Source organism: Haliaeetus leucocephalus, unplaced genomic scaffold (assembly GCF_000737465.1).
Source record: "Haliaeetus leucocephalus isolate CR32 unplaced genomic scaffold, Haliaeetus_leucocephalus-4.0 Scaffold722, whole genome shotgun sequence".
Taxonomy (NCBI): domain Eukaryota; kingdom Metazoa; phylum Chordata; class Aves; order Accipitriformes; family Accipitridae; genus Haliaeetus; species Haliaeetus leucocephalus.
In genome coordinates, this window is record NW_010973158.1 from 1,824,833 (window position 1) to 1,838,416 (window position 13,584).

General features: G+C 35.3%; 1 protein-coding gene across 1 annotated transcript in view; it reads left to right on the forward strand.

Moving 5' to 3' along the window:
• ADAMTS6 (ADAM metallopeptidase with thrombospondin type 1 motif, 6) overlaps positions 1-13,584 on the forward strand; it is a 149,773-nt gene that overhangs the window by 13,405 nt on the left and 122,784 nt on the right. The window contains exons 4-6 of the mRNA XM_010580531.1: positions 732-946; positions 1,457-1,540; positions 2,037-2,182. Of these exons, the coding sequence (XP_010578833.1) occupies positions 732-946; positions 1,457-1,540; positions 2,037-2,182 (445 nt within the window). The remainder of the gene's footprint in view (positions 1-731; positions 947-1,456; positions 1,541-2,036; positions 2,183-13,584) is intronic.

Consider the following 13,584-nt stretch of genomic DNA (forward strand, 5'->3'; position numbering starts at 1 on the left):
TGCTGATAATTACAGCTGTTTGCATTTTTAATAATCAATCTCTTGCATGCAATAAATTTTTTTCCATATATTTACATGAAACAAGTACAGGAATCAACATATTGGAATTAAAATTAGTGTTAAAAATAACTATTGCAATTATCTCATGTTAGGCCATTTTAAGCTTCCAATTATAGCTAATTCTTGAGGCAGATAAAACATAATCTGATAGCTTTCTGAAGAGAAAGTTAATTTATTTGGCCCAAAACCCATTAGGCATGTAAGCATAATTGCCTGATAATTAGAGTTTCACAGGAGGGAAAAAGCTTTTTTTGGTGCCTTATCAGCGAGTTTAATTCCTTAGTATATTTTGATATCTTTTACCTTAATTTTGAGTATTTGGTTACCAGTACGTGTCTTCCAAATGTTACAGCTGTCTTGTTCTTACCTTTAAAATTCTGAAGTGTGCTTGTGGTTATTTACAACTAATTTTAGTATTAACATAGATGTGCAGAATATTATCCTAAGTCAAGTTAAGGAGAATTGAGAATATTAGAACTCGAAGTTGGTTTTGCATTATATAAGTATTTTAAAATAAAAAAAGTTTAGATAATGAATTTAATTTTTTTTTGCCTCAAGAAAGACTTCATTTTAGAAGCTTGAAGACAGTAATCTCAACATAGAACAGCTGCATTTGAATGACTTTTACTAGTGACCCCTCTGAAGTGTTGAATTATTTTGGTTCCTAGAAGACCTCACAAGAAGTGGTAAACCTTGGTGGATGAGTGATGCATCTGCTTTTCCAACTTCATTTCCAGTCAATGACACGTTAAGTAGTCATAGTCGACAGAAGAGATCAGTAAGCCTTGAACGGTTTGTGGAAACGCTGGTAGTAGCAGACAAAATGATGGTGGGATACCATGGTCGCAAAGACATTGAACACTACATTTTGAGTGTAATGAATATTGTAAGTTTCATCCCTCTCTGTGTTCATATCAGTATGCATGTACCGAAATGATAAAGCAACTAATGAATGAAGCTTTAAAATATGTGTCAGCTTGCAAGAATTACTAGTTGAAATATGGCAAATGTTAGCATCGTGGGAAAAATGCAGTACTGTGTCTGTCAAGAAGTACACTGTGATTACTTTTAAATTGCTTGTCTTTAATTTTAAATTCATATGATTACATTTAGATTATACAATTCTGTTCTGTTTAAGTCAAGAGTCTAAATGCTCCTTGTGCTGGATGAATTATGAAACAAGGTATAAACAGTTTTGATTGAGAAGTGTGACCCAAGAAGTTTGTTTTACTGAATGGTCATTTTTTGGTCCAAAAATAACTCTTATTCAGGTGATAATTATAATTAACATTATGAAATTACACTGAATGAGAAAATAGGTTAATTTTTAACCATTTAGGAAACAAGTAGTGATTCTTGTCTGACTTTGTGCCTTTTCTTATTTTCTGGAGGTCAGGTTGCCAAACTTTATCGTGATTCCAGTCTAGGAAACGTTGTGAATATTATAGTGACACGTTTAATTGTCCTCACTGAAGATCAGGTAAGAGCTGTTGTGCTAAGCTTTATTTCCCTGAAATACAAGTTACATTATTCTGTAACATAGATTTCATTTAATTATTGCTTGAAATGGCTGCATCTGAGTACAAAACCTATGTTGTAATCTTTCCCTACTTTAATCAAGATGAAACAGTTCAAAGGAATATTTCTCATTTATCATCTCAAAGATATCTGTTCTTACTTCAGGTGAATATTAATACACCTTCGGGGATGTCAGTTTTATTTTTAGATCTGTATTTTGATATTCTGATTTTTTTGTATTGACATAATCATTATTAAAGTTGGAGCAGAAAGAATGCCTGTTCAGTAATACACAGCTGAACTTGGGGTCAGATTTTACAGAGATAAAATTTGGCAAGAAGAGTTTATTCCTAGAAACCACTGCTTCTAATTATAGTCCCATTTTAGTTTTCAAAAGGCTTAACAACTGACCTTAGTAATTTGTTTGGAACATTTCTGGTATGCATGTTGTATTGCAGCCAAACTTGGAGATAAACCACCATGCAGACAAGTCCCTCGATAGCTTCTGTAAGTGGCAGAAATCCATTCTCTCCCACCAAAGTGATGGAAACACCATTCCAGAAAATGGGATTGCCCACCATGATAATGCGGTTCTTATTACTAGGTATGGTCATTATAAGTATTGTGTTTATTTTATTTTATTTCTGTAGCTTTGTTGTTCTTACCAGAGAGAGAGAGAGAGAGAGGCTAGTTGTAAAGTAATATAATTGGTAGGTAATCTTAAGAGGAGGAGAATAAATAGATGGCTTGTCTTGAATATATCGGACTGTTAAACTGCAGATTAAGAATTTGGAAAAGTAAGATCTGCAAATTACTTTCTGCTTCTGTTATTTTTACTTCATAATTGCCACAGATGGATCCTATTGAACGTTTTATACTTCATAATTGAAGATAATTCATAAGATTATGGAGAACAAAACAGTATGGGAAGTGTTTTGTTAACCATACATGTTTTTTATAAGAATTTCAAGCCAGAACCTCAACTACTGTAATAGTAATTTCTGCTGAAAAACAGGTTCTTGCAGATTCAGGCAATGTGAGAATCTGCTTTGTAGCTGTTTTGATTTATTATGCTTAAGATGAGAACTGACAGTTTTAATAGGTAGTTTCAAAGCCTGCATATGTCCCCATTTGTTTGGTTCTATTCCACCATTACTGTGATAAATTCAACAAAGCTTGCACTGTAATCTTGCAATCCTGATAAACGTATTTCTGTTCGTCCTTTGTAGTTATGGGTAGGCAACTGTACTGTATTAGGAGACCAGTTTCCCCATTGTTTAAGGACACTATTCATTCTTTTCTGTTTCCTTGAAATAGCAGCGGGTGCAGCAGCACTGATTTGGATTAGGATCTTTTTATTATAGCTTCTGCTTTCCAGGACAAATTCTGTACTACTTTGTGACCTATTTGTGGAGTCATTGTGTTCACTGCAGAAAATGTTTAAATAGTGATTAAAATAATGGATCTTTTCTGGAATTTTGCATAAAAGGTGTAAAAGTGGCTGGGTTTTTTTTGGATGAGTGTTTTTAATTGGCTTTGTTTTGTATAAGGAACAATATTTTGAGAGGAAAGAAAAGCTGATGAAACACTTTTATGTATTTTTGCATTCATATTTCAAATATAATTGTTACATGTGGTCATTAATACAACATAGTAACAACTGGAATGATTAAATGCCAGAGTGATTTAGAGAGCTGTTATAGTCCAAAAAGTTCTAAAAAAAAAAAAAAGTCTCTAATAAAAATAAATGGAATTGCATTCAAAATAAAACAGTTACATTCTAAGATCTTGATTTTTCACAAAGGCCTTCGTTTATGCTCAATTTTTTATATACAAGTAATTCCTTCACTAGGGCTGCTCACGTGAGATTAAATACATCGTTACAGCTGTGCTACACATCAAGCTTTTACTGGTATAATTTAGGCAGTGAGTGAAAAAGCATAATCCATAGGTGGTATGGTTGTGTCAGTTGAAGCCCCCCAATATGTAGATATAAGCTGCATTGGCAACACTGTATTTTTACTGTTATGGCTGAATAACTTGATGTTTTGTTAGTGTTATTCTGGCACTGCAAAACACAGTTGTTTATTTTCTTTCACTGTTGTGCTTCAATAAATTTTATTACTGTATGTTCTGTACTGGCTTCCCTGTTCTGGTAGGATGTTCCCAGCATAGTTACGAACAATTCTGTGTTCCAGACAAAGGCTTAAGCCAGTGCTAACTTGCAAGGCCTTTAACTGCAAAAGGAGCAAGTTTTCAGAGCATGTGAATAATACCCATTGAAAATTAACTTTTTAACTTTTAAAAAGGACATCAGAGTTATTTTTATAACTTGCAAGTTTAGTGCTAAGAAGTTTACACTTCTAAGTATATGCCTATATTTTACATCAACAAAGTGCCTCAGTGTAGTGTCTTGAGGCTAGTAATATCTACCTTTACAAAGCACTGCTGAACTTTTAAGTTCAGTTATATATGCTTTCACGACAGAATGCTTGTATTCATTTATTTACTATAATAATTGTAATTTATAAAAATAATCCCAAAAGCTACACTAATCAATTTTGAATGGATTAATCAGGCTTTTACTGAAACTGCTGGCTATTCTGGCTCTTAGTAATAAGTGAGCATGTGTGAGGAATGGATTTTTCTTCTTTACATTGGAATGAGTAAAGATAAATCTATATTAGTATAAACATGTAAATCCATTAACTTTAAACAATTCTAAATTAATTACTGAAATGATAACATGCTTGTTCTCATTCTATTTTGGATCTCTCACCTGAGGAACCAGAGTTAATGCATTACATGTGAAAGAGGAGGGTATAGCTACAGTGCTTTAAACTCCTAAAGTGTTGGAGAGGTCTTTAATAACCTTTTCTACCTGAAGGAATTTGAGCCTATACTAGCAAATATTAAGTTATTTTTTAGCCACTGTAATAGTGTTTTGAAAGCAGTTTCCTGAATCTGTGCCACTGATGCTACTCTGCTCTGTATGGGCTAATTACATTTTCATTGAATTTGACACTGGAACCATTTTTGGTCATTGTGTGTGTTACTATCTTATGGAAAGTAGGAAGGTTTCAGTTCAACCTTCTGAATAGTTTCGTGTTGATCAAAACCAGATTTTTCAGTAACTAACTGATGTATTTGAAAGTATTACCTAGTCCTAGCTGAGTATTTTAAGTTTGCAGCTACAACAATCTCTATCTGAGAAGTGGGACAAAGTTGTTAAGAAGAGGAGTCGTCATCTTCATCCTTGCAAATGAAGACAGCACCTCAGCTTTTCTTAGCAACAGATGGCTTTCCTCCATGATCCTTTCAAAGATGGCATGCTCTGATCTGGGAAAAAAACAGTATTAAGGGTGCTGATTCCTTAGGGGTGTCTGCTTGACCGATGTAGACAGACTTTTGTACTCTAAATTAGCTGTATGCTAAAACCAGGTAACCTTACTGGCATGGAGGTATGCTAAACTAATCTAGGAGACCCATGGAGATGTGACCATGCCTGCTAAGCCACTGGTGTTTGGAGAAGAGCCTAGCTGTGTTCACTGTGCCTGGTATATGGGCTTCTCTGTCATGGGCCTGTAGGTAGTCTGCAGAACTTACTTTACTAAGTGGGTAGGGGATTGCAGAAAACTTCTTAGCTGGTAATAAAAAATAAGGCAGGTAAGAGACTGCTCCAAGAGTGTGATTCCCAATCAGAAGAGCAAAATTGTGGTGATGGAAATATGATATTACTTGCACAAATATGGTAACAAAAATAATGTGCATTCTTAACTCACTGTGGTGAGTATTGGGACTGGTTTAGCTTCTTTAATCCTGCCTGACTTTATGCTGTAGGCATAAAAATGATAACTAGCAGGAACATTTCCTGATACTATTGTGAGCAGAAGCATCTTCCTTCAGTTTCACTGGGGAGCCTTTGAGCGTCCCTGCAATTAGTAAGAACTAGATAACCTTCTTATAATGGGAACTCTGGGGTAGGTAGTAGGCCTTAGAGGGCTTATTACAGACTCTCGGCATATTGGGTGACTTTGTATAACAAGAACAGCAATTACCCAGACACTGATAATACTTTTATGTATGTTACTGTGCTTTTGCTTTCTTTTATTAATTTACAGAACTTTTGTTTGTATTTTCTGAGTCTTAAGTGCTTAGTGTTATTTCAAGATAAGACTGTGACTGAATTAATGCTCTATAACAATAAGACCTGTTTTTTTGTATAGTGCTCATTCTTCGAAATTTCACCTAGAATTTTTCTGTTGGAGATGGTATTTAAGCCTCAGACTTTAATATTTTATCCTGTAATTGTCCAAATTGGGTTCTTGGGGGCACATGAAAGTAAAATACTAAGCAGACAGGTTTTGATGATGAAGCTGATTAATAGTGTAATGCTGTTAAGACAATGTCTTTCTTTTTTTTTCCATTAAGTGACTTTGACTTTAGATAAATCTAGTGAATCCTTAAAATCCTTCGTACTACAAATTAATAAATGTAGGAGAAAAACTTGTATGATTCTCTTATCTCAAGTCTTTTTGTAGTCTTTGCATTTGGTTCTTGTATTCCTGCATTACGGATGTGATAATCTCACTTTTTAGCACAATGTTTACTTCTCAGATTTGTCATTTTAAGACTCAGTGTAAGTTCTGAGAGTCTCTGTATATTCTCACTTGTGCATCCCATCCCCAGTGTAGAAGTATGTTAGCCTTTTTGAAGTCAGTTCTTGAAGTTCAGCAAATTGCTGATTTTTTTTTTTTTAACTTCCATTGGTAGCCTGCTTCCTCTTTTTGTTACTTTACCTTAAAAACAGAAAACTTCAGAGGTCACATGTATGCTATGGTATTGTTACTTATTTTTGAAGAATACTTAACCCAGCTTCACTTCCATTTCAATCAATTGCTTCCTTCTCTTCATCTTACAGATCATAAAGTAGGAATAACGGAACTCCTCAGCAATAATACCTTGGTTAACTTGCAAGCATATACATTATGAACAAAACTATTCCTTGTCCTGTGCCCCTGCACAGAATGGTAAGGGCCAGAGGTTTGCATTCTAGGTTATGCTTTGTAGCAGCAGTGGAGGAGAAGATGACAAAATTTTTAAAAATACCTTTTTTTTTAAACACCCTGAGTTCTCTAGTACTACATTTCTATATAGCTCAAGATGGTTAGTTTGATTTGTCCGGGTACTAAATAGTTGTTTTTCCAAATAATGTGTGACTGACTCTGTAAACTTTGCAGCAATGGAGTCTTTGCCTCCTGGGAGGGGAGATCCAGAGCTATTCATTTGCGTCCTGGTATGTCAGTAGATCAAGTAAAAGGCATTCCAAACAGCCCATAGAGAGGAAAGTTTCAGGGGGAAGCTGAGATGCCTGTGTGTATCTCTAAAGGGGCAGAACTTGGTCTTTGAGATACAAATGTTTTAAACAGAGAAACATTTGAAACCTTACTTGCTTAAAGAGATAGTACTTCTTAAAAGTTGTTGCATGAAATGTCATCTGTTGGTAGCATCACATATCGAGAGTTTGGTTTGTATTTTTTTAAAAGAAACCCAAATCCACTATGCTTGACAAAAGCCTCAAGATCTCTTTTGATGTAGCTACAGTCCTTTTATAGGAACATAACTGATTCCATGCAAAAAACTTCATAAAGTTTTAGTTTTGAGACTGTAAATTTGCACCCTCCCCACCTGGTACTCTGTTAGAGGTGCAGTTATGTAGATACAGCTTCTGAAATTAATGACTTATAATATTTTGAAATACAAAAACTTTTACTTGGATTGGAGTCCACTTGTGTTAGTTTTACGAGTGGTTTACTGCTTTAGCAACAATTTATTCCACAGCATCACTGATGTTGTCTGTTAGAGGAATCTTTTATTTTCTTGAATAAAGAATCGGGGCCATAAGATGTTTTTATCGATTAAGCCAAATACAGCTCAATTTGTAGTTTCGACTGGTGTCAGTAAAAGTGATCAGTACCACAGAAGGTATAATTTTTCTATTTCTCTTGGTTTTAAATGGGCTTGTACATATTAATTTTTGTGAGACAGTGAGTGAGCTCTCTCTTAATACAGAGTCTTGTATTTTTGCCAGGTACCAATACATTTGTAACTCAGTAAGTGTATTGCTAAGCAGTGTGGTATGGCTGCTGTTAGCATTAACCCTGGTATTAGTATGCGACATTTCTCTAGCAACACTGCTGAAGCCAATATGGGAGGCATTAGCATTAGTACACAGTTGGTGGATTTTTAAATCTTTACAGGAGAGAAATTTTACAGAACTGGTTTGTTTATTGTATATGTACAAGATTAACTTCACAGTGCTTCAGTTAGTTGTTGCCTCATTCATGTGCCCTCATGGGTCAAGTATACTCCCTTTCATATGTCCGTGAGATATGCATCCCCTGTGCAGGCTGGTGCTGCCAGTTTTTCTAAGGGGGCAGAACGTACGTGTATATGGCAGCAATCCGAAACTCCTGTAAATCTTGTGGTTCATAATCTAAAGAACTGCAATGTTTCTGGCATTGCTGTAGATACTTGAGAGAGGCAAAAAGACTCTTGTTTCATTTTGCATACCTGTGTAGAGCTGACCACAATCATGCCTTTCATTTTTTAATAACATTAAGGGGTTTTAGGCAGCCAGGGATGATTTTGTAGTTGTATCGTCCCAATAACAGTCCTAAAAGGAAATGTATTTTATGGACACAGTTGCCCTTCTGCGTATCAGTTGCTTGTAGGTTAGTAATAATACTTTTATTCTATAATAGCAACTAACATTTCCCCATCAGGTTCTGTACTAGTGAGGTAGGCCTGCCAGGACTCTGCAGTCTTTCCTCCTGCAGGTCTAAGATTGTTATGCTTCTTTTCTGAGGCACTTTTCCACTTTTTTTTTCTGGGCTTCTTAACTTGTTGCAAAGACTTCTTTTCTATACAAGGCACTCTCACGTTGCTCTGTCAAGACAATTTCCTAGCCTTGTCCAATAAATGTGCACATCCAGAGGATTTCTGTTCCCATGAAGCCTTGTCTCTGATCCTCATCCTGTGGTTTCTTCCTCCATTAATGAGAAGGGCTCCAATTTCAAGAAGTAATTCTGATGTCAGTTTTATCTGTTAGCTTCTTAGTTCCTTGACTCTTAGTCCACTAAGCAGTTTTCACCCTTGTTTTTTATGCAGCCTTTCAGCTTGGTCCACTGGAGTTCCTTGCAGTGAATTTAAGCCCCTGACAGGAGGCTGTTTTTCCTTAGCTGATTTTTGTGCAAAAATTGTAAGATTGTCCATTGACTTAGTGTCTTGGAGACCATGTGTGTAAGATTGCTCCTCTGAGAGAGAGGGTCGAAAAGCTGAGATGTATATGTTGCCCGTACTGCCTGTCTCCACAGATACTTAAAATGCGAGGAGACTGCTTTCCAAATAACACAAAATTCCCCATGCCTCTGTTTTCAGGGAGTTAAAGGGGTGTAAGTGAATAATCTATCTGCCTACTCAAAATGACACATTTGGAAAAAAACCCAAACAAACTTGAAATGTACTAGGACTCTGCTACAGCAGATTGAGGAAAGTAAGGTATTTGATGTTGTTCGCATGGTGCTTTGCATAATAGGAATATTTGTACCAGGGTTTCTATACATGATATGTTCCTTGCACTCCTTTTTAGACTCCTGCTACTGACCACTGACAGAATCAGTATGTTGCTAGGTATGGCACTGGTACCACAGTTCTTATATTCTTACTCTTGTGTCAAAAAGATTTTGTGGGTCTTCACTATCCTGAGGCATATTCTTTGGAATGACTACCCTAAGATTGACAAAAAAGAGGTTGTGGCTGAGAGATGAAGCATAGTAACTGTGAACCATTACAACAATACAGGGTCTCTGTGTGTAGATGATTTATTTGCTTTAGATACATACAGGTCTAGGGCTATGTTCTAAGATTGCAAGCCCTGCATGTTCAGTGGGGGGAAAAAACATATACAAAGATTTCAGTGGAGAATTCTGCTTCATCGATTTTCTGTCTTTTCTTGTGACCTGAGAGGTTGTAGGCTCTGAAATGATGGTAGAAAATTAAACACAGGCAATAGAGAAAATTACAAAATATTTGGGAATTAATAAAATCAATTGGCATGTTATATAATTCCTCTTTATGTGACAGTTATACACTTACTTTTTGGGTGGGGTTTTTTGTTCCCCCACCCCACATTAACAGAATAAGGCTTGAAATGTTGCGCAGGTTTCCACCCTCAGCTGTGAATTTGTTGGGGATTTTGCGGAGAGGAGGTTAGTGTCAATTGTAACTTTAAAATATGTTCCTAGATTTTGTAGCTGAAAGGAATCAAATAGACTCTGTGGGATTTGAGGAAACTCACATGGAACAATAAAGTAGCTAGAATGTGAATCTGAAAAACTGCTGATTGCATGGCAAATGTCAACCAGCAGGTGATTTGTGGCTAATTAACAAACACGCTGTGATAGTTGAATGTTTTCTAATCAATAGAAAGGCTGTTATTTTTAACTTCTGATGACATTAGTTGACACTTAGTTTATAGATGGTTAGTTAGAAGACGTGTATTCAGATTCAGTTTATAAAATTTGAGTCTGTGATGGTGGAAGGGTGGAAAAGGTATAAGGTATACCCAGAGTTTGCCTAATCCATTCCAGATGGACAAAATGTGTTCAAAATGTGTTTTATTTAATATCAAATCCAGAAGAGTGACCGGTGTCATGGAGTAAAGCTCAGACTTTCATGCTCTGACTGGAGACTTCAAGTCTGAAAGCTGTTTTAATTTTTTTGGTAGATTGATTGAAATACTTGATGCTGAGTAAAAAGACAAATAACATACTCCTATCTCAACTGAAGACAGAAATTTTGAGTGTACTCCCACAAACATCTCTTAAGATGTGCTCACTCACTGGAACTGGTTACACACCTAATGATTTCCTGAAATGGAAAACTTGAGAGTATCTACCAGCACACAACGTGGGCAGTGCAACTCCTTACTGCCCCCAGTTAAAGTCTTTCTTTAAAGGAGGCAGTGAAACCTTCTGTAATTAAAAATGCATTGGGATAAATCCATAAAATACCAAACTACATTTGCTGTTGATAGTAACGTTACATTAATGCCTGCTCTAGTTTATAAATAAAACTTTTCCTTTTACATGCTAGACTTACTACAGAAGAAAAAAATCAATGAAAAATACTTGTGTGCTCTATTTTTTCCCCCTTTTTCTTCTCTAGGCATTTACCTTCTGAGTTGCACAAAGGGTCATAAAACTATTCAAATGATAGTTTTTCCAGGAAATGTTTGGTGGTAATAGTTTGGGATATCTGTTAGAACACTCAGTTACTGCTTGGCCAGATATCTGAGGAAGGGCTTTCTAGCAGTTTGAAATGTCATATTTTGCCTTCTTTTTCATAAAGAACATAGTCTTGTTTAAAAAGGTCTCATTTCTAATTTTTCTTAGTAGTCTGAGTAGAATCCTAGCATTCTTTTTTCTTTTTTTCCCCTCTCTTGCATAAGTAGAATATCAGGGCTGTTGATATTTTCACAACTTACAATGACTGGCATGGTAATACATATGCAAGTGAGTAGCTGTGCTCCTCATTTTAACAATCCAGAAAAACTTATTAGGCCAATTTCTACCCTGGATTTTCACCAATTTTGGATTTTGTCTGCAATCTGTTGCATAAATTCTGTCTCTCACCACATGTGAATGTATGCTACATTTTCATGTTTTCTCCACATTTTAAACATTAGTCTGGTCTACTTAGCTAAACTTTGTAGCTACATTTTATTTGATTGCTTATGTATAAGAATACATTAAAAATGTTCTTTAATTAGGACACACGTTGTAAATTAATTCTTTTAGTGGTAACATCATAGCCATTTAATTTTAGTATTCACTATTCTTCAGTTTCTGCTAGTTTACACCAACCTGTCCAAATGAAGGGCATGATTATTTATGTTTTGAGGTAATGGCAGCATGCCCATTATTTCAGTAGGATCTGGGTAAGATTTGAGTTTGAGTTCATACCTTGTTCATTTTAATTATGCAAATAGTCATGTAAATCCTAAAGCGAGTACTGTTTGTTCCAAGCTACTTAATAACTCTTTGAAATATTTTGCAGCTTTAAAATGTGGATTAATGAAGTTAGGTGCATGAGTGTCTTAAGCTTTTTTAAATTAGGGATGGCATTTTGTCTGAAGTTGTACCAATTTCTATATTAAATTCACTGCTTTTATAAACACCCATTATGCATAGAAATAGATCACTTCCTAACTAATTTTTAAGTATATTCAGTGTGTTAAAACTATTTTCCAAAGTGATTAGCACTAATTACAGGTTAATTTTTTATTTTTTTTTCTTGCTTGCTTTATTAGTGCACTTACAGCAAAGAAGTGACACTTGAAAGGAAATATCTGGAAATTTTCCAGTCAGAGAACAGGTGTGAATGGGCAGGAGCAGAGGATATTACAGAATCGTCCCAAGTAAAGAAATATGTTGTAGTTCATGTCTGCGGTTGTAGCAGTTCAACTTCCCTTTCATAGCGTATGACAAAATGTGGCTTAAAAGGCTATTAACATCCTGATAGAACTGGATGATGGAGGTGAACTAAAAAAACAAAGTTAAAATTCCATGGTTGAATATTTTGTAATTGCCATGCTGGCCTGATCATGTGTGCTTGGTTAGTTGGTACTAAAATTGATTCTGAAATCCGATCTGCTAAACAACAGATAAAATTCTGCTTTAAACTCAAATGAAATCAAATTCTTTTGGTTTCAACTCAAAATATTTTAATGAATAAGAAATTTGATGAAGAAATCACATTTGTTTACATGTGGTATATTCAGAATTAAATTACCACCTGTGTTGCATTCTCAGTTTTTTTTTTTAACATATACTTTTCTAAAGATACATGTTTCACAGTCTTTATTATATGAAGTAAACACTGGAAAATATGGTTGCTGAAATACAAACACTGAGATAACACTGAGAACCAACCAAAATTCTGGTCAAACCATTTATTTTGCAACAGTGTGTGAAGGAATGGTGGCCTGGCCAACTGTAAGGAATTAAATATGAAATTGTAAACACATTTAATGACTAGCAAGTCTTGTGTAGATTTGCTTTCATGCGCTGTATTCCAATTCTTCCTGCCATTGTTTGTTTTCTGTTCCTTTCTGTTGCTGCCACATTGAGCTATTATCAGCAGGTGAAACTGTAGCACATGGGGATAGTCCAAATGGGAATATCCTCAGCAAATACAACAATTTTGCTTTGTTATGCTTTGTATCTTTTACTTATTTCTAGACTTGAAACTCTTTGTACTTTTGACGATTGGGCCTTTCCTAGCTGTATTTCTACTGGCTAAGCTAATACAGGCCAGCAATTACAACATTATCAACAGTGTGAACAAAAAAATCTCTTTTAATGCTGCATAATTGAATATCTTTTTTAGATCACCAGTCATTAATTGTCCATGCATGCACTTATGCAAAATTCTAGACACTCCTAGTTTAAACTCTTAATATACATACCACTATTTATAGTATTTCAAAACTATATTGAAGTAGTCCATGAACACTGTGCAGATAGCCAAAAGCTGTTGTGTGTTCACGGCCAGGGCTTACCACTGTGATTACACTTGGTAGTGGTACCTCAAGCTAATAAATTTAATCAAGAATTTAATTTTTTTTCCCCCCAAATTATCTGCAGTTGTCTTAGTTTAACTGAGTAGTGACTGATCACTTCTTTAACAGGCAATACTCTTATTCAGGCAATTCTGTATGGTTTATAGAGTCAGAATGTTAGTTTGTCAATAGGGATAGGTATTCTAATATTTGATACATTGGCACAGTATTGTGTGTAGGTCCTTTGTACTGAATATTTCCTATGCTTTTCCTCTCTTGCATTTTGTAACTATTATATAGTAAGAGAGAAGTGGCTTTCAATTTTAAGTGCTGTTGAACTAGCCTTGAATGATGGTCAAGATTGGTGTCAGCTATTTATCACA